Source organism: Tursiops truncatus, chromosome 16, assembly GCF_011762595.2.
Source record: "Tursiops truncatus isolate mTurTru1 chromosome 16, mTurTru1.mat.Y, whole genome shotgun sequence".
Lineage (NCBI taxonomy): Eukaryota > Metazoa > Chordata > Mammalia > Artiodactyla > Delphinidae > Tursiops > Tursiops truncatus.
In genome coordinates this window covers 80,295,658-80,317,160 of record NC_047049.1, presented here as the reverse complement: position 1 = coordinate 80,317,160, position 21,503 = coordinate 80,295,658, and the positions used below count along the sequence as shown (strand labels likewise).

The window sequence follows — 21,503 nt, the reverse complement described above, 5'->3', positions numbered from 1 at the left end:
AGCACGTATCCTACCCAGAAAGGCAATAAAAAAACAAGGGAAGACAGACAGTGTGTCAGCTGGAGAGAGCGCTGTGGATGAACATCCCGCAGGGGACAGGTGGAAGGGGAGGGAGGGCCGAGGGCTTGCTGTTTTTTTGTGGGTAGCCGGCAAGGCCCTTCTTCCCAGGGCAGAGTGAACTGAGTCACCAGGGCCAAGCTGAGCCACTCAGAAGGAAGGAGTAAGAATGCAGAGGCCCTGGGAGGGAGCAGGCAGAGGGCTTGAGTTCTTTTAGTTTGTGGTTGTGCTCTGTTGTGTGAGGGCATCTCATTTTTGTGTTCAGGTGTGTGAGAGCTGTAGGATCTATGCTGGGAATATGCCAGTGCCTGCTTTATTTAGCCCTTCCTCCCTCCCTTCCCTTCTTCCATCCTTCCTTCCTTCCTTTATGCATTGCTTGCTTTTTAAGAACTCTCCTGCGGTTACTCTTTTTTTTAAATATAAATTTATTTATTTATTTATTTATGGCTGTGTTGAATCTTCGTTGCTGCACGCGGGCTTTCTCTAGTTGTGGCGAGCGGGGGCTACTCTTCGTTGTGGTGCGCAGGCTTCTCATTGCGGTGGCTTCTCTTGTTGTGGAGCACGGGCTCCAGGCGCATGGGCTTCAGTAGTTGTGGCTCATGGGCTCAGTAGTTGTGGCTTGTGGGCTTCGTTGCTCCGTGGCATGTGGGATCTTCCCGGACCAGGGCTCGAACCCGTGTCCCCTGCATTGGCAGGCAGATTCTTAACCACTGTGCCACCAGGGAGGTCCCCAGTTACTCTTTATCACCCCCTTTATTACTTATAAACTCAGGAATCTGTCTGGCGCTCTGTTGCCCTCTGACTTTTACGTAAATACATGATGACTCATGGCTGTCTCTCTCCCTCTAGGTGTGTATGAGCGAAAGACTCTGCAGTGCCCTGAGAAAGAAAGTTAACGATATTGAAACCCAACTGCCGGCGTTGCTTGAAGCCAAAGCGCTTGCCATCTCAGGTACCTGGGGGCAGAGGGACCATGGGAGGCAGTTGGAGCGAGTGATCACAACCGCCGCGTCCGTATCTTGTCTTGGATTAACATTCTCCCTGTAACTGATGTCATGCTCAACAGCTCAAAGCCTTTCTGGGGAGTTTCACTACAACCCACGGGATAGATGGGCAGCGTGCTTCTCCCTATAAGGGAGGGATGAGGCTCTTAAAAATACACATGCACACATCATATAAAATAGTTACTCGTGTAGGTGCCGTAGTCTGGACTTGCAGTTCCTGTTGCTTTAAGAGTTTAGAGACTAGATACTCTGGATGCCATACAATTCTAGCCGATGTTTCTACAGCTTCATGTGTATCTGGAGAAGCTCAGTGAGGGTTATCGGGTGCGATCAGCCCCTTCCTCTGCGGAAGGAGTGGTAAGAGGAGATAAACTGAGGTACTCAGCGTAACAATCTAGTCACAGATTATAGATTTTTGGAGGGAACTCAGTGGATTATTCTCCTTCCTTAAGCCGGCAGTTACTAAGGGACATCTCTTCCCATTAATCGGTCGGCTGAAGACACAAGCCTCTGAAAACAGGATCTCACTCCATCACCTGAACAGTGTTTTTGAACATTCCTCTGCATCGGTTATTTTATTTTATTTTCACATCAGCTCTATCAAGTAGGAGGGAGAGATCCTGCAATGCTGAGGAACAGAGGGGGAGATTGAGGCCCTGGGGTGTGTCCTCTGGGGAAGTTCACTCCATCAGCTAAGCGGTGATAGGTTGGAGGCTAGAGTCCAGGTGTGAGAGATGGATTCTTAACCCAGTTACGTAATGACAGCCTCCAAGGATTCTGAGCTGTATAGGTTGAATGAATCCACAGCTCATCAGCTTCGGAAGAAGCATAAAAATTTAATGAAAAGGTATAATAATTACATGTGTGGGTTTTAAGTGGCATTTTAAGAAGGAATACAATAATCGGCAGCTTCTGCTTTTCAGATCATTAAACAACGAATGTCGGCAGCTAACGAGCAGTTTGGTGCCCGGCGTAGTCACGCGTGTTATTTACAACCCGCAGAACACGCGCATGTGAATGTGGGACTTGGCTGTCAACAGCTTCACGTGCCACGTACTTGAAATTACAGCCCCACTTGCTAAGAGGGAAAAAGAAGACTGAACGCAGCCTTGCTTCTGAGTTAGGGTTTTTGCCTTTCTTAATCAATGTATCTTTCCCGGGAATACAGGTGGATGTGTCTGTGTTAAGCCCAAGGGCGGAGATGCATCATTGGAGCAGAAGGGGAACCCGCTCTCACATGTGCATGATTTCCTGTTAGGATCCCAGGGAAAATTCTTAGCATGGTATCTTGCATACGGGGCCTGGGTTTTCTGTGTAGCTCTTAGATCAGCTGAGAAATTGGTGAGGCCTAGTCGGATGAGGGAGTTAACTGGGGTGGGAACTCACCTCCCGACCCCCCTATTTCCTGGTCACTCTTGAGCCCCTTGGAGAACAGGACTTTCAGTCAACGGGCTGCCGCATGGGTTGGGCTAGCGGCAGGCTGATCATCGTTAACTTCCACACGTAATGCGATTTCTGTTTCCTCTCGAGCTATGCTCCACAGCAGGGAAGGCCCGAGGAGGGAGAAGGTGCCTCCCTTAGGGTGCTGGTGGTGCCGATGTTTTGGACCCTCACTCCACTAGACAAAAGCCACGACCACAAACCTCTCCAAGTGAGGCCTATTTTGGGTTCTCTGTGTAGGTGCTGGGACAATGCTGTTGAGATTCTCAGAAGCCCTATTGAATGGAGAGGATCTAATGGGATACCCTTAGGTTCTTAGAGGGCCTTTCATCTGTCTGAAAGTTTCTAGATCTCCCATCCTGGATTTGATCTATGGACTGAGGTCTTTTCTTCATTTGAGAATCATCTGCTCTCTGCAGAGACGGGGAATAAGAAACAGTTTTGTTTCAAAACTTTATTTTTATTTTAAATATGAAGTCCTGGCTCCTTTGTATTTAAATGTATGTGCTCTGACTCATCTCCCTTTTCTTGCACCGCATCACAGGCAGCGACCAGAAGCCACTTCTGTATCCTGCCTGGAAATCTCTTTGGCTGTGTGGTGAACTTCACTAGGAACTGTTTTCTATATTGCCTCGCTGATAATGTTACCAGACTTTCTGTCACTATCTTATAGGGGTCCCTTTTCCTCTGGCTTCCAGTAGTACTTCTCTTACTTTCCTTTCAGGCTTCACTGAGGCCTGCCACCTGGTCCCAAAGTCAGCGCCTCAGGCTGTAGGATTTGTAGCAGCCGCGTTCTCCTTTCAGTTGCCAACATCTGTCCTCGTTAGTGATTGCTGCGTAATGAACTGCTTCAAGACTTAGTGGCTTAAAACGTCACCAGTCACTTATTTTGCTCGTGAACCTGCTCTTTGGGCAGGGGGTGGGAGGGTCAGCTAGGGGGTGGCAGCTGGGGCTGGAGGGTCCCCTTCCAGGACTCCTGGGACTAGCAGGCTGGTCTGTCTGTCTGTCTGTTGGTTCTTCCACGTTGGTTCTACCACGTCTGTTGATAACCTCACTATCGCCAGCTTGGCTTCATCACAACGTGGCTGCCGGGTTCTAACAGTGAGTGTCCCAAGAGATACGACATGGAAGTTTCTTATTTCTTAAGGCCTGGACTCAGAAACTGGCATGTGTCTCTATTAATAGGTGATGAATTACCCCAAAACTTTGTAGCTTGAACAACAACCATTTATCATATCCCACGGTTTCTGAGGGTTAGGAATCTAGAAGCAGTTTAGCTGGGTGATCCTAGCTCAGGATCTCTCGCGAGGTTGCTGTCCAGATACGGGGTGGGGCTGAAGTGCTCTGAAGGCTTGATGGGGCCGAAAGATCTGCTTCCAAGCTCATTCACTTGGCTGTCGGCAGACGGTCTTGGTTCGTTGCCACGTGGGCCGCGCCGTAGGGCGCTTATGACACAGTCACTGATTTCCCCCAGAGCAAGTGATCTGAGAGTGAAAGCAAACAGGACAGAAGACACAGTGCCTGCTGGACCTTAGTTTCCAAACTCGCACAGTCATCTCTGCTTTAGCGACTAGAAGGGAATTGCTAAGTCCAGCCCACACTCAAGGGGAGGGGAGACAGATGCCACCCCAAGGGAGGAGCATTGAAGAATCTGATGGGCACATTTTAAAACCATCACAGCAGCCATTTTATTTTATTGCTGGAGCAGTCCTGGGGCCCTGGTTCAAGAGGAAGGGACACAGGGGACAGCTGTCAGTGGGAGGGGTGCAGAGAGTTTGGGGGCCATGTTTTACAGTGTGCCACGGTGACTTAAGAGCCCGTAGGAGCCCGTGAACTAAAGACGTGGACAGGTTTTCAGCCACAGGTAATGGCGTCAGGCACCTGAGTGCCAGGCCTGGCTGTAGGTACTGAGGGTGCAGCAGTGGACAGGACAAGAACCCTTCCTTCATAAGAATTATGCAGTAGCGTGGAGCGAGATATGCCTGGACTGGATGTGGTGGAAAAACATGGCTGTGTTTGGAGTGGGAAGAGCTGTTGAGATTGACTCCGGTGTAGGGTCAGTACTGTGGTAGGAATAAACTAGTCATCATTGGTTAGGACCTGGCTGTCCAGGGCTCTGTACAGCAGGCTAAGGGTAGACGTATCTAGGAGCAGCGATAATTTATTTTTAAGCAAGGCAAGGACATGATCAAAGCCAGACTTTAGAAAGCCCGGTCTGCAGTGGGGTACATGGTGGGATAGAGGTGGGAATGTCTGGGGCTGGAACTCACTGACTTAACTAAGATGCTATCATTGAAAAAGGGAGAAAAGAAGGCTAGTGTATGAAATCTTCTACAGATGCTTAGAAGAGCTATGGTGGTATTAATATAGCCCATTGAACGTGGTTTCATATACATTAAGAAAACCTAGAAAGCGTATCATGTCTTTTTAAGTGTAGGTCACATGAGATAAGAACAGAGACCACGGTAATACATCAAACGCAACAATCATCTAGATTTTATTTCACGATACACAGTGGATTCTCCACGGAACTCAGCCTACTTCTTCACTGCCGCTCCTGTGGCTTTCAAAACTCCAAGGAACCTAGGTTTCTTCCCGGTCTTCATTCACCTACGCAACTCTTGACTAAACTGTATCTTATTCCTCTCTTTTCTTTCCCTTCTCTGTTTCTGCCTTAACTCGTGTGATGTCTGGCAGAGAATAGCTTGGTTGAAAGCACACACCCATCTTTCATCCCTGTGGACAGGTAGGTACTGTTGTCAAGTCCATCCTGGAGAAGGTCATCCCCCCATGTCTGTGCGTAGTGGCTTAGAATGGGGAGCTGACTGGGGCTGACGGATCTCTTGCTTCTTGAGAGCAGAGGCCACCCTGCGTAGCAGATAGAAGCTTTGGCTTCGGAATCTGAGAGGTCTGTGTTCAAGCCCAGCTTAATCGGCACTTGGCTGGGTGCCCTTGGGCCAATTATTTCACCTTTTAAAATCTTGCTTCTTCATCTATAGAAGGAGGATAACAGTCACACTCTTACCTTAGTGCGCTGTAAGAATTAGATGGGGTGGTGAACTAGACTAATATGGCGCACCAGTACACCGATACCTGGAGAGTAAATGTGTGTGAGCTCCGTGTGCAGAGGCAATAGATGCTTAACTAGCGTCCAAGTGGGAGGAGGTTTCGTCAGGAGGTGACTGGCTCGTGTACCTGCAGCGGAAGGGCTTGTGGTGGCAGCTACGTCCCTTCTTGCAAAGTGGCTTCGGCCCCAAAGGCCTGCACAGTCTCCTGCCCGCTGAACTAGGCGGGGCCGCTCGTTGATGGCGAGCCTTCAGTTTGTCCCTTTGGTTTCCAGCACTGAGTTCAGAAGCCCAGAGCCCTGCTGGTCCCCTCCCCAGGCCCGGAAATTAACCTTAGCCCTGGAGGCCTGGTCAATGTCATGGCTGGGTCCCAAGCTCCTGGGCTCGGGGCATCTCCCTGAGGCCCGGAGCAGGTCTGGTCTGACTGCCCACTTCAGGCCCCGTGCCCCCGGGCCTCACTGAGGCTTTTCTGGGTGGAGCTCGAGAGCCCATTCTCCGCAAGAGGCAGCCTCAGGCCCACCTTGCCGACTGGCGGGCTGGACAGCACACGAGAGCAAAGATCTCAGGAGGATGCTTCAGCAAAGGGAACCCACCTGGACCAGGGCTCCGTGAGTCTGTGTTGCCCAAACTGCCCGCTTCACGTGAACCTCTACTGCGTTGGCCTCTCCCTAGGCTGGGCAGAGGCTGCTGCGGGGAGAGCGAGGGGGTGGTCTCGGTGCCCCAAGGAGGGTGGGATGGGTGTGCCTGCCTCAGGCTCTGTGGTCAGGATGTCAAGGGCCTATCTCCTTTTCTAGAACCGGGCCGGGCCTTGCCCAGCCTTTGACCTCTGGTGATGAACACTCCTGTCTTGAGCTTAGCTCCGTTCCCTCTCTGCTTGCTGTTCCTTCCTTTCACAGCTGTGGCCTCCTTACCCTCCTTCTGTTCCCAGAAACAGAAGATGTTTCAGTGGCGGGAACCCGCGTCTGTGTCTCCGCGACAGGCATCCTTCCCGGCTGTCCCTGGCCTTCCGTCTTGGGCTCCGGGTCCTGTAACTGGGCTCTGCTTCCGTCATGCTCTGTAACCTGACTGGTGTCCCATGGTCATCTTGCACGGGGCCGGCTGTGCTCTGACTGTTTCCCCGCCCCCAGCATCAAGGCCCAGCTCTCTGATGCCCGGGCTCTGAAGCTTTGCTTATATTGACATCCTGCGTGAGTTTCCGGCTCCATCCTTTCCCTGTTGAAGCAGCCCCCTTATTGTTCTGGTCCACGTGTTGAGTTACCTTTGCTGTTATTTTTTCCTGGGCTTTGCCTAATGTCTGGTGCTCAGGAGACAGTCGATGAGAGTAATTGTTTGAAAAAATGGAACCCTCATTTGTTGATTTCTGATCCCCAGAATCTGTTGTTTCCACACCTCAGGATCTCCCCTCCGTTTGTGGTGTATTTTCCTTCTCATCTGCCTCCGATTGTCTGCTTCCAAAGAACAAACAGTTCAAATAATCATTTATTCTTAAATAGCATATCCAGATATCTCTGGTATTCCAAGCCATTTGTTTTTTAAAGATGGTTCTATCTGATTTGACTTTTCCTTTATAGAGAATAAAAATTATCTCTACTAAAATGCATTAGTTAGAGACAAATGTGTCCAAACGGCAGCCTGAAATCTTTCTCTCTTTTTTTCTTTTTTGCCTGCGCCCTGCAGCACGCAGGATCTTAGTTCCCCGACCAGGGATGGAACCTGTGCCCCCTGTAATGGAAGCCTGGAGTCCTAACCACTGGACCACTAGGGAATTACCTGAATTCTTCTTTTTCTTAGTTTATGATTTGGAGGGAAATAGGAACATTCTTAGAAATAACACTAGATTTTCTAGATAAGTGCAAAATGTTTCCTTCTCTCTAAAAAAGTTCATGGTTTAGATCAATGGCTGGGGGAGCTGATCGGCTCGGTAAAGATTTTTCAAAGATGATGTTTATCCAGGGTGGAAATAGAGACCCACCACGTGAGAAGAAGGAAAGGGTATTGTTCAGAGCTTACCGTAGCAAGGCAGGCAACCACCAGCGCTTGTGTTTCAGCAGAGACTCTAAGGCAGGCAGAGGAGAGGGAAAGCTTCGTGGTGGAACAAAGGAAGGTTCCACGTGTGATTGGAGGCTGTTGGCCTGGAGAAGCTGGGGGTGGGTTAACTAGAGCATCCAATGTGACTGGTAAGGGGAGCATATTTGACTTACTCTGGTTGTTACAGAAGTTATTGTTCAGCTTCCTGGATTGTGACTAGAGATGGCATCTGACTTCCTACAAGCTGGCCTCCTGGGCTGGTCACTGTACACAGGGGTGGGTTTCCCGGGCAGGCTGCTGCAGGCTGGGCTTCTGTTCTATTTATGATCTGACCATCGTCTGTTTGTATATTTTGTCTCTCGCCGGGCACCGCGCTTTCTCAAGCTATTTGAAGCAGTCTGTGTTTCATGTAAAATGCCGTGTTCCAGCGTTCTCTTCCCCTTGTCTTCTCTATCTAATGTGACCATTTCTAAAATGTTTGATGTGCAAAACCGGGGCTCTGCTCACACAAAATGCTTTTCGGTGTCTCAGGAAATCATGGTAACTGGAAGAAAGAAACAAAACGAGTGGAAAATGGCAAATTCCAGCCAAAGGAGCTTCCATGCAGAGGGGGTTCGGAGAGCAGTTGATTGGTGATCGTGGCCTTGACATCGCTGAGCGTGAGGCTTGGAAGGCAGAGGGTGTGGTCCTGCCCAACCAGCGGGTGTGGACTTGAGCTTGGAATTCCTCGAAAGATCTGGTGTCAGGCCAGAGAAGAGGTGTAGCACTCTATGATTTGGGGGTTTGATTATGTTCAACACTGGCTTTATTTCTTTTTCCCTCGAAAAGAAGTAGCTCAGATTCGGGTAGGTAGAATAGGATAACTTTAGGAGGATCGTCACAGATGGAAATGTCTGTGGCCCAGGGAGTACCGTGCGTGTGCACGTCCCCCGGTGAAGGTAACAGTGAGGCCTGTGGACTGACTGGGTGAGACAGCCCGTCTGAGCACAGGATTTAACCTCAGCCATCTCTGTTCTCCCTCCCTTTACGGATGATTCGTGGCCGTGTTTTGACCAAGTCCCTTACTGAGCTGTATTTGATGGAATAAGCACCTAACATGAGGTTGGAAGAACCAAGTTCAAGTTCAGTAATCTCACGTGTGATTGTAGAACTCCGAAACATTGTGACCTTACGAAGGTCACTCTCTGGGTCTCAGTTTCTTCAACTGGAAACCAAGGGCAGTCATTACAAGACCTCCTTCCTGGATTGTTGGGAAGACTAAACGAGAATTCACAAGAGCCCTGTCATCTATAAAATGAGACTCAGATAATGATTTCAAAAAATAACCCCCAGATAGCATGAAGTAGAGGAGGGTAACGATTTAAAATTCAGAGACACTGAGGATGTACTTAGAAACAGCAGGTTGAGTAAGATCAGTTTCAGCTTTGGCAGGCGCCCAGAGGGTTTTAATTGTGTTACTTGTAGCATAAAATATTTTGACAGGTGCTCTAGAAAACCTCCATGAGGGCCCAAGTGCGGTTCGCTTGCTGCAGAGCAGGCAGGCATATGCGCCGCTCGATGCAAAGGCGGATGTGCATCCGTACACAGATTCCCCCTTGGCTTTAGGGAAGGCCCATCGGGGTGATGGAGATTGGGATCCCCGGGTCACTGATGGGACTTCCTACAGGGATCAGCGTTTCTTTTTCTCCGTGTTCATCACGGAGCTCTGGTCAGTTGCAGCAGTCGGGGAGGGCTGCGTCAGGCAAGATTCGCCCCATGGGCTTGGATCTGAGGCCAAAATGCTTATGAAATATTAACCGAGGACAGCGTAGCATTTATCGCGGCACGGCTTTTGATATTATCTGTCTCTCTGGGAATTCACGCTCATTCTGTGTATGTGGAACGTGCACAGCACGCTGCATTTCCCAAGCCACACCCCTTCGGATCAAGGACCCTAAGGAGTGATCTCTCGCATGTTTTATGAAGGCTCTGGCCTCTAGAGTCGGTGATGAGTCGCAGGAGGGCCTGAGGATGTATTTCCAGGAAACCTTCCATGCTGGCACTCACTCCGTCTCTGGAGCGTCTTCCTGTTTGTTTTGGGAGGTCTTTTCTCTCTGAATTGTTCTCAAGAGGAAGTTGCACACTTGGCATCTCCTGCCTGGTGTCTCTGGGGCGGTCTCGGTGCTCACCGCACCATGTTGCTAACCCTCTGGCTTGAAAATACGGCCCAGCAGAAAGGTGGGAGCTCCCTCAGCCCAGGCCGAGAAGGGAACTTGAAGGCCCCGCGGGTGCTCACGCAGTTCTGTCCAGAGGCCGTCTCACTTCTGGGGCTGCGGGCTCCTCCCGCGGTCTCCCCACGGCGTGGCAGGTCCCTTGGCTTCTCTGTGGCCCTTCATAGGGGGCTCCACTCGCAACGGCCCCCACCGGTCATTGCTCACGTAGAAATCGCGGATCCAGAAACGTTTCCGTTGTGTTTCCATTGACAGCTCGGAGTCTGTGGCATCCAGTCTGCTCTCCTTATCAGGACTTCGTTTCTCCTAAATGGGTCCAAACCCATCGCCTTGGCATTTGGAACCCTCTTGTCAACGTCTTGGCCCGTCTTTGGTCATGCGCCTCTCTTCTGCTAGCGCCACGCCCCGCAAGACAATGCCCTTTGCTTAACAAGGTTCCCATTTCGCCTTTTGGGAACCTTACGTTCTTTGCTGGTGAACCTGCCTCTGTCTCCCCTTCTGGAATGATCACTCTTCTCTGAGCCCTCCTAGAGCATATTTGCCTATTTTTTTTTTTACTGTACATCTTATCCCCTTTATTCAATGTAACTTCCTGGAGAGAAGGGCCAGTGCCTTGTCCCTTTCCGTATGTGCCCACATAGTGAGAGACAGTAAATAGTCTCAAAAGATATTTATGCAATCATGGAATCTGAAACTATGGATTTCAGTAACAGAAATGGCATGGGCTGGGTGTGCAGAATGCCCTTAAAGTGGGACAAAATTGTGTAACCTTTCCCACACTGATACCATATTGAAATCTGCCTTATGAAATAATAAGAATAAAGAAATAAACAGCACAGTTTAATACTTAAGAGGAGGGATTTTGGAGCTATGTTTGAGTTGGAAAGTTGCCCTGCCTTTTATTGCTATGGAAGCTTCAGCAAGATATGTAATTCTCTAGATTTCAGTTTTCTCCACCGTAGAGATAACAATGTGTATTTTAGTGACCATAAAATGAGCCATTATTTTATATACTACTAAGAAGGAAACATTGCTGTCAATTAAACAATGATACAGTGCTTTCTGTGGCTTAGAGTTTTTATTTTATACTTATTGAAATAGCTCTTTTAGATGTAGTTAAGCTTTTGAAAAAATCACATATCACTCTTTTAAAAAGGAAAATGAATGGATTAAGGTTTCCCTAAGATGTTTCATGCTTAGTCTGGCCTAAAACACAGTTCGACTCAAGTCAAGCCTCCTGTTTCTCCACACAGTATCATCCTCTGCATCAGTGAGGCGACTGGTGATGCAACTTTTTTTCTTTTTCTCCAAGAACGAACTACTGTTTTCTGTAGGATTTTCTGCCAAGCTGCTAACACCATTCTTCAAGTTTTAAATGCTGGTGCTTTCCTAATCTTACAAATCCATCTCAACAGAAGGTAACAGGACTCAAAGTGTCCTTAAATGGTTTGTACATTGAAACAGCAGGGGGATATAGATGCTCAGTCAGGCCACCAAGAATGACAATCACGTAATAGCAACTTCATCCAGACCACCTCCTAGATAACAGTAATTGTGAGACACATCCGTTTCAGAGATGTTAAAATGTAAAAAAAAAAAGTGCATCTTGGAATAGATAACATAGAGTGTATTATCACCAAGGGTTGTGGTGAGATTTGAAGGAGAGAAAGTTAGTAGCTGTTATCATGATTATGGTTATAATAAACTCTTAGGAAATATAATGGAGCCCCCTAATAACAATAACTGTTGTTTATGGAGTGCTTATTAATGTGATATGTTTATTAATTATGGTATCATTTTCATACTTAAATATTCCCTAATATAGTTTTCCTTTTTTATTGAGGTATGATTTACATTCAGTGAAATGCACAGATGTTAAGGGTACAGTTCCGTGAATTTTGACACCTGTGTTATCATCACCCCAGAAACATCACGCTTGTACCCGTTCCCAGTCATCATTCCCCTTTGCCCAGATGGCCTCTGTTCTGACGTCTTCTACCATGGATTAGTTTTGCCTGTTCCAGAAGTTAATATCGACGGAATCCCGTCGTATGCGTGTCTTTTTCTTGAGATACTCCCACGTCACTGCGTGTATGTAGAGTTTGTGCCTTTTCCTTGCTGGGTAGTTCCGACGTACCACTGTTTCTACCTTCTCCTCTAGATGGACATTTAGGTTGTTTCCAGTTTGGGACAATGAGTAAAGCAACTGTGAACATTTGAGTCAAGTATTTGTTGATTGCATGTTTCATTTTTATTAGGGAACTGTTGACCGAAACTGCCTGTCTTGGCCAGGCACGATAATAATACTGTGAGTTGTCTCACAGTAGGAGTTCCCGATAAGGGACTGCCGTTGAAAACTGACCAGAAGAATTCGGGAGGGGCCAAAAGGAGGGAGGAGACACCGGCCATATGTCCCGCCAACCTCCCAGAACCCTTTGTGCCGGTATCCATCTTGGCTGAGAGATGCGCGCGTCACGAGGAAGGACCCCGAGTCAGACCAGATGTGGGCCAATCAAGATGATGGACCAGAGGCAACCCGGAAACTAACCCCATCCCGATAAAGCCCGAGACTGCGAGCCACGTGGCAGAGCAGTCCTCCTGGGTCCCCTTGCGCCGCTGCTCTGCGCCCGGGCGCACCTTCCCAGTAGAGTCTCTTGCTTTGTCAGCACGTGTGTCTGCTCAGACAATTCATTTCTGAGTGTTAGACAAGAGCCCACTCTCGGGCCCTGGAAGGGGTCCTCCTTCCTGCAACAATTTCTCTTGGGTAAATACCTAGCAGTGGAATTGTTGAATCAAAGGATAGGTGTATGTTAACTTTATGAGAAATTGACAGAACCTGTCTCAAAGTGCTTGTACATTTCATGCTCCCGTCGCACGGGAGAGTTCTGGTAACTCCTCGTGCTTGTCAACCAGGCAGTTTCAGTCCAGTTAATCTGAGGCACTTGAATGGTTTTGTAGTGGAATCCCTACGGCTTTAATGTGCATTTTTCTGGCAACTAATGATCATCGACATTTTTCATACGCTTTTCGGCCCCAGTTATATATCTTTGTAATGTGCCTGTGGTGTCATTTGCCTACTTTTCAATAGGGTTATTTGTGTTTTAACTGTTGAGTTGCAGGACTCGAGTCCTTCGTCAGATGTATGCATTGTAAATATTTTCTCCCAGTCTGTGGCTTGCCTATTCATTTTCTTAATGGTATTTTTTGAGGAGTAGATGTTTATAATTTTGATGAAGCCCATTTATTCATTTTTTCTCTTGTAATTAGTATATTCTGTGTCTTATCTAAAGTTTTTCTGACTCCAAAGTTAGAAAGATATTCTCCTATATGTTCTTCTAGAAGCAGCATAGTTTTCACTTCTACGTTTAGGTCTGTGATCCATCTCTAATTAAATTCTGTGTATGATTTGAGGTAGGTATCAAGGTTAATGTTTCCCCCATATAGGTAGCTAGTTGTTCCCGTACCATCTGTTGAAAGTCTTTTGTTTTCCTCATTGACTTGCTTGGGCACTTTGGTTGAAAAGTACTTAACTGTGTGAGGGTGGGTCTACTTCTGAACTGTCTGTTCTCTTCCATTGATCTGTTTGTCTGTTTGTCCACCAGTGCCATTCTGTCTGCATTCACTGTAGCTTCAGTGTTAGTTTGAAATCAAGTAGCAACTGTCCTCTAACTCTGTTCTACCTTTTAAGGATTGTTTTGCTTTAGCTAGGCCTTTGCATTTTCTTTTACCATTTTAGAATAACCTTGTCAGTTTCTACAAAAGACCCACATGAGGTTTTGATTAGAATTGTATTGAATCAATAGGTCATTTTGAGGAAAATGAAAACCTTAACAGTATTCAGTTTTCCAATGTGTGTATATACAGTATATCTTTCTAATTATTTAAGTCTCCTTTAGTTTCTCTCAGAAGTTTTAAAATGGTTTTCTGTGTAGAGGTTTTGCACATCTTTCTTTAAATTTACCCCTAATTATTTTGAGTTTTAAAAGATCTTATACATGACATTAAAAAAAATTCACTTTCCAATTATTTGCTGCTGATACTTAGAAATACAGTTGATTTCTGTATATTGACCTTGATTCTTGCAACCCTGTTAATAAATTCAATGCTCAGAGCTTTATAGAATTTCACATTTATTCTTGTAGCCACCTGTAATGCACAATCATATTTTAGAAGAAGTTTGCCCTGAAATCCCATATGCTGATTTCTTTGCTCAAGGTCATGCAGTTTGTGTAACCGGGATTTGAACTGGGGATTTGAATTTAGGTCTAGTTTGACTCTGAGGCCCGGTCCCTTTCCACCCTACTGGAATCTTTCACCTCTTTGACGTTTGGACGTTTGTATGGAATGATGCCATGTGGCTGCCCTGGGTTTCACTGTGATATTTTTGTGTCGTCATGTTTCAGAAGGACGGGAATTAGCCAATGCACCCCCCTAAAACAGAATATAATAAGTTGCTAAAGGGACTGGTGGTTTTTTCAGCTTAAGGAGGACAGTCAGTGTGTTTCCAGATTCCTCCACAGAAGACTGTGAATGCAGTTGGATGTAGCTGCAAAGTTCATCCCCCTTTCCCCACACTGTTAGTGCACGCTCGCGGCACCTTCCATAGGTAGGGATGCGGCAACGCTTGTTTTCCCTCCTTTTCCGCAGGAAACCATTTCTGTACAGCCAAGGAGCTCACGGAGGAGATTAGATCATTAACATCCGAGAGGGAAGGGCTGGAGGGACTTCTCCACAAACTGTTGGTGCTGAGTTCCAGGAACGTCCAGAAATTGGCAAGTGTTAAAGAAGATTATAGCAGCCTCAGGAGAGAACTGGATCAGGGGAGAACTGCCTATGGTGAGTGGTCACACGGGTGTCTCGTGTCTGTGTGCTATTTATTGTACTGCTTTATGTGAGCGTCACTGGGAAGGGTGTCCTGGAGACACACAGCACTTTTCCTGGAGGACAGTTTTGGCAGGAGCCTCGGCCAATGCGGCAGAATTTCTTGTCAGCTTTTGTTTGGCTATCGCATGAGATGCCTTTTCATTTTCTGTCTTTCCCCCCTCCTCTACCCTGGACTTGCTAATGGCCTTGTGATCGTTCAGAGCCATCTCCCCCTTGGCACAGTTCTTGAGAATTTTCTCTGTTTGACGATTATCTCCCTTTTGTTCCTTGCCTCGGCCTTCTGGTTTGCACAGTCGCAGATGAAAGCAGGCTGGCTCTGGGAAAACTGAGAAAAGACCAGGAAGTGCCTCTTCTCTGTGTGGGCTTTTCTGAGAGCTGCTTTCCCCAGGAAGAATGATGCCGAAGATACCGGTGCTGTCTTGGCCAAAGTATCTGTTTGTTGGGGGAGTTAAAGTATTCGTGTGGTCTTTTCCTGTCCCGTTGTTAACTGTAGAGGAGGTCCCCTTGAGGCTTCACTCTGAGGAATACTTTCAGAAGATGTTGGTTCAGTCCAAATTGATAAAGCCAAACCTATTTCTTAAAAAAAACCCCCCAAGACACACACACAGTGAAGAATTTCTGATGATTCAATTTCTAATATACAGAATGAAATCATAGGAAGAAAATTTAAATTTAAAGTAAATTTAAATTTAAAGTAAAGTTAGATGCTGGAACCTGTTTCTTCATCAGTAAAATGAGAAGAGTATTTTCCATCTCGTAGGCTGGTTGAGTGGTACAAATTAAGTGAGGTAATTTATCAAGATCCTGAGATTGTGTGTGTGTGTGTGCATGCGCACACACCCTTGCACGTCCCCTGGGAACCAGAGGTTGTTGGAAGGCAAAGTTCATGCATAGTAAATCATTTCCCTAAATAAGTATTTACTAGGAAAGTGAAAGGCATATATACAAATAAAGGACTGTATTTACAAAGTATGCTTGTTTAAAAAGAAATAAGAAAAGAATAGAGGTATTAGTTAGCCAGATTTGAAATAGGGCTATTTGAAAAGATTCCACAAATTGAAGTAAATGAAGATTAGTATTTAAAACCAAATAAATAAATATGAAATCAGCTAGCGGAAATAGGTGTGTCATTTCACTATGAATAAATTTAGTTTTAAAGACTTACTAAATTTTGTAGAGAGAGGTTTCTTCACAGTTATTTGAATGAAAGATGGGATGGTCAAGCATTATCGTGTCTTCTTAGCCGTGGACACCCTCAAGGTGGTTCAACAACTCAGAACGCCTTATCTTTTTTTCACTTTTGTAGGTCAAAGCTTTGTTTTTGCCAAATATGTAACTAGAGACTGCATTTGAGGCTTAATATATAACTATAGTCCTGAGAAATGACAACACATTCCTCTAAGATGTGACGGTGCAGTTTATTACATTATTATAGGACTAACCTTGTATATTTTAAATGAATTTTTGCTATAAATTTTTAAAATAATAAAAAATGATAACTATGAAATGTCTCACCTTGTCATCCCAAGTCTTTTGGTGCAAAATGGGACATTTATATCTAAGAATAAAGATGTGAACCAGTTTGGACAAATTTAGTTCAGCAATATTTTCTTTTTTAAAAAAATTTTATTGAAGTATAGTTGACTTACAATGTTGTGTTAATTTTTGCTGTACAGCAAAGTGACTCAGTTATACATATATATATATATATATATATATATATATACACACATTCTTTTTCATATTCTTTTCCATTATGGTTTGTCACAGGGTATTTAATATAGTTCCCTGTGCTACACCGTAGAACCTTTTTTTATCCATCCTATATATAATAGGATGCAGCAATATTTTCATTTGAACAGTTGAGCTCTTGAAAGCCATTAATATCTCTTTTTTGAAAAAAAAGAGCTGTAAAGTATTTTTTGAATCTCATCATTGTCACTTGACTAAGTATTTTCAAAATGATGAATAAAACATAAACAAATGGAACGCGAGATTGTTACCATGGATGAGTCTAAATTGCAGATGGCTCATTACTGTGGTGAAGGCGTTCTTTATGTTTCATACTTGGATTTTGCTGGATCAGCTACCCTTTTCCCTCTGCTTTAGGCCGAAGCTAATTCTTAAGCAATCTGAGGTGACTTGGCTTTGGGTGAACCAAATTAATAATCTTGGGTTGGAGACAGTGTGAGAGACAAAGCAAGAAAGAGAGAAAGAATTGCTTGGTAACATGAAGCTTTTACCCATGGATAGTAATCAGACTAGACCAGAGACCATATTCTCTCATTTGTTGCATTTGGAGAGTTAAAAGTCTGGAGGGAGCTCTGTGCTCGAGTTTAAACATGGAGCAAATACAAAGACGCAGTGAGCTTCTGCGTGTATTACCGTGAGCTGACTCTTTTTAATCTTAGATAAAACGTTTTAAAATAAGACTATTCAAAAAATGAGCGCTGTGTAGTGTTCGCAAAGACAGATTTTGACTTCCAGCAGTGATTGCAGAATGCGGCGTTTGGGAGCGAAAGGCAATTCAGGGATGAACATGTCACTCCATGACGGTCAGGGACCCAGGCTCTGTGACACTGGCTCCAAGTTGGCTGACCCAGCCGTGTGTGTGTACAAGGGTTCTGTTTCTATAGCGGGAGGGGAGATTTGCAGTCTTAGGGCACAGTCTGTCTCATTCAGAGGATTCTTAATGATGGGAAGAGTGTGTGTAATGCCTCATCACAGATGAACTTGCTCTGCTGATCACTTACCATGTCATTGCATCCTGTGTCTCTGGCCTGACTGTAAGTCCATCGAGGTGAAAACACTGTCTTTAGGTTTCATTTGCGTCGTTGGCAGTACCCAGCACGATGTCATTAAAAATAGTTAAATAGACCACAAATATTTGTTCATTTACTGGGGCCAGATGTTAAAATGAAACATTAGTCCTTTCTTCCCTTAGTTTGAATCACAGACCCAGACCTTGGATCTTCTTTAAAAAAAAAAAAAAAAGTTTAAAATTCATTTTCCAATTTAATGAGAGCAGTGATAAGTTTGATTGTCTTTCATGGAAGATGCTTGAGTTGGATATTCAGATTGGGGTGGCAGCAGACAGAACTAGTGGGATGAAAAAAAATCAGTAACTTTTTTTACAGTTTGCTACATCTGCTTTTCAGAAAAAAAAGACAACCCCGAGATTTACATAACTGTTTTTCCATCCCTTGTGGATAAGTTGGTAATGTGTATTGTACTTTATTAATATTGTTGATTTCGTACTATAACTCAGATATAAAGGAAGCAGACGTCAAGGGGAGAGATTTAATCACAGAATAATCAGGGCTGGAATTTTAAATAGAGTATCATTAGCATGTTAATGAATTTTCCCAGTTTACGCGAGCTGCCCAAGTAGAAAAGATACTGCAGATGTAGCTCAAAAATCTGGCGGGGCCTGTGGCCCAGTGAGCTGTCAGGAATCTGTGTAGGGTCTGTGAAATGCGTAAAGAGATTCTCAGTGTGGGTGTCAAATGCTGTTTTTTTCTGGGAGTGATGGCTGTCTGTGTCCAGTTTAAACTCATTTATTTGCCTTTCAGTGAGTAAGGAGGAAGTGGAAGGCAGATAAGGGGCAGGGTTTTTTTTTTTAAAGTCTTTATGGAATTTGTACTGCTTCTGTTTTATGTTCTGGTTTTTTGGCCAAGAGGCATGTGGGATCTTAGCTCCCGGACCAGGGATCGAACCCAAACCCCCTGCGTTGGAAGGCGAAGTCCCAACCACTGGGCCGCCAGGGAAGTCCCAAGGGACAGTTTTTAAGGGTGATAAAGTTGAAGTGGCGTAACTTTTCAGTTGTGGTTTGGGGCTAGTACCTACCTTTTGCTTTAGGTTAGAAAGGCCACACCCATACAATCTTGCCCTTATTTTTGGACTACCTCCTGATAGCTAATAAAAGGAAGTATTATGCCCTTTAGTGAGGTATTAGTTTTTTTAACTCTTAAGTCCACTGGTGAAACATCTTTCATAAGTCACTTTAAGGAGAAGCTTTTGGTTAAGAGATTGTGTGCCTTACAGGTTCTGCATATATAGGCAGTCACTCCCTTTCCACATTTATTAGCTATATTTAGATAAAATTTTCAAGAAAAATTAGAACAGGGGAATAAAATCTGTCTTATTTTTGGAGGGGGGGAAGAAATGGAGGCCTGGAATATATATAAGTATATATCAAAGATGGAAACAACAAAATTAACAGATACAATGGAAAAGTCGAGACAAGAAAATGCTAATGATGAGTGTTAATTATTTTGGTTGAGAATATGATGCGATCATGAACTTCCTAGAAGCCAGAGCAAAAAAGATAGGTGAAGCGTCGTCTGTTTTCCTCAAAAGTAGCTTAAAGCCCGAAGTTTTCAGGAATGTGGAGTGGTGTTAAATTCTTAAAGATGATTTTTTTGAGAGTTTAATGGGAAGTCCTCATGAATAGATTTATAGCAAATGCAAAAGCACACATGGCTGTTACCAACCACCTTTGAGAAAAAAAGTTAGCGGATGAAAGCAGGAGTTCATGGGTAGACTGTGAAACTGTACACAGATTTCATATCTGTGATTTTGTACACTTTTTCCACACAGAGATCCAGTTACTCAGCAGATTTTTGAAGGAGTCTTTCTAAGTTCCTCCAAACGTTAAGAAACCTTATGTTAACGTATAATGCCATGGAAGTGAATTAGGAAGGGCTTGGGCTAATTGAGTTTAAATATGGAATCTTCCAGTGACCTGACGTCACCGGTCCTAGGTCCCTGGAACCTAAAGGGATGGTTAGAGATCCCATTCTGTAGACACACCAAATGTCTCTTCTTCCCCTGAGCTTTGACTAAAATTTGCTTGGTGGACAACTTGGCTGTCTTGGGGCCAGAATCGTGATAGAGTTTTCGGTAAATGAGACCCGAGCTATTTGTTTGGGACCCAGATGACCCTTGCAGGTTCTGTACGTGAAGGAACTTAGCTTGTTATATGGGAAATATCTTAATTGTGTCTGCCTCTCTGAGTGGAAATTTTTGTTTGTTTAGATTGAATATATGTATAATATGAACCTTTTGAAGGGAAACTTCTTCCTAAAATTACAAAATCTTTTTTTCTCGGGTTTTTCTGTGAGCTGAGCCTTCGCATCTCTAATCATTTATCTTTGATTCATCTTATTAATTATGTTATCAGGATCCCAGTTAAACATGCATTTGCATTTTTTGTTTCTCTCCAAGGTCTTCTTCTTTCTAGTTTATTCTTGCCTCTCTCTGAGTGTGGTTATTTCTCTTCAGCCACTTTTGCCTGTGAATTTCTAAGCTTGAAATTCGTAATTAACTTCCTTCCTCTTTTATTAAACAATGGTGATAATCCCTTTGGGAGGCATCCCCACAGCAGTGCAAAAAGCCTGTATTAGTTCATAGGAGGCCTCAGTTTAGTTTCCGTTCTATTGGTTCCCATCACCCGCGCATCACGGTGTGAGGTTTGATGGATGAAATTCTTTCTGCTTCCCAGGTGCTTGATGTATGACACAGGAGAACCGGATCTCTAAGTTTCATTGCCACCCATGCATTCATCATTTTAATTTTTTTATTGAAATATAGTTGGTTTACAGTGTTGTGTTCATTTCCGCTGTACAGCAGGTGATTCAGTTATATATATATGTACATTTTTTATGTTCTTTTCCATTATGGTTTATCATAAGATATTGAATATAATTCCCTGAGCTATACAGTAGGACCTTGTTGTTTATCCATCCTATATATAAAAGCTTGCATCTGCTAATCCCAACCTCCCACTCCGACCCTCCCCCCACCCCCTCCCCCCTGGCAACCACAGCTCTGTTCTCTATATCTGTGAGTCTGTTTCTGTTTCGTAAATAGGTTCATTTGTGTCATATTTTAGATTCCATGTACAAACGATACCAGATGGTATTTGTCTTTCTTTTTCTGACTTACTTCACTGAGTATTGTAACCTCTCTGCTCCATCCATGTTGCTGCAAATGGCATTATTTCATTCTTTTTCATGGCTGAGTAGTATTCCATCATATACATGTACCACATCTTCTTTATCCATTCATCTGTTGCGTGCATCCATCGTTTTAATAAGCATTTATCGAGCACTTACAATATGCCAGGCACCGTGCTCACCTTTGTGTTCCAGAATGAATCAGACAGTCCCTGCCAGAGAGGAAGTCTCCATGTTACTCCAGTTACTCTAGTCCCTACTGGTCTTGAATTCCCATGACTCTCTCCAGCATTGTTCCCTTTTTTTCTTGCTTTCAACTATTTCTGATTTCCTTCTCCTATTTTTATCCATGCAGTTATTTTTTAGAAATCCTTACTGATGCTACTTCCTTTTCTACCTGTCTCTCCATTTGCTTTTTATACTCCCGTAACAACACTCCCTTAACAGAGCCCCTAGGTGGGAATACAGTGACAACGTCAACGGTATTTCAGACCCAATGGCAACAGGCAGTTTTCTGACATGCTGATTTGTTGGAACAGGGACTTGATTCTGTGTTATAAGGTGGGTACATGTGAATCTTAGGTATTTGACAGGTGTTTGACAGGACAGTCAGTGCCTGTCCTAGTCCCTTGCTACATTTCATCATTTGGACTCGGGGCCTTTGAAGACCTTGGTGTGTGCACACGCGTGCACACTTATACACTCTTTCCTGAAGATTAAGCTAAGCATAGTGGTAAGTGGGATGCCAAGATTCCTGGAGGAGTGCCCTTGGCCGTGGGGGGGTGAGGGGGTTGTTTGTGGTGTGAGCCTGTATCCTGTATTGTAGAATGTTTCACATCCATCAGCATTGTCTTTTGT

General features: G+C 44.8%; 1 protein-coding gene across 6 annotated transcripts in view; it reads left to right on the top strand.

Annotated features, from left to right (window-relative positions):
- The window catches only part of DISC1 (DISC1 scaffold protein), a 342,719-nt gene that overhangs the window by 141,932 nt on the left and 179,284 nt on the right, over positions 1-21,503 (top strand). For 5 of the 6 annotated variants that reach the window (XM_033842010.2, XM_073793660.1, XM_073793662.1 and 2 more), the window contains exons 8-9: positions 907-1,009; positions 14,452-14,640. In XM_033842010.2, coding sequence (XP_033697901.1) covers positions 907-1,009; positions 14,452-14,640 — 292 coding nt within the window. Of the gene's footprint in view, positions 1-906; positions 1,010-14,451; positions 14,641-14,981; positions 16,172-21,503 lie in introns of those variants that run through there. The other variant, XM_073793661.1, reaches the window with a different exon arrangement.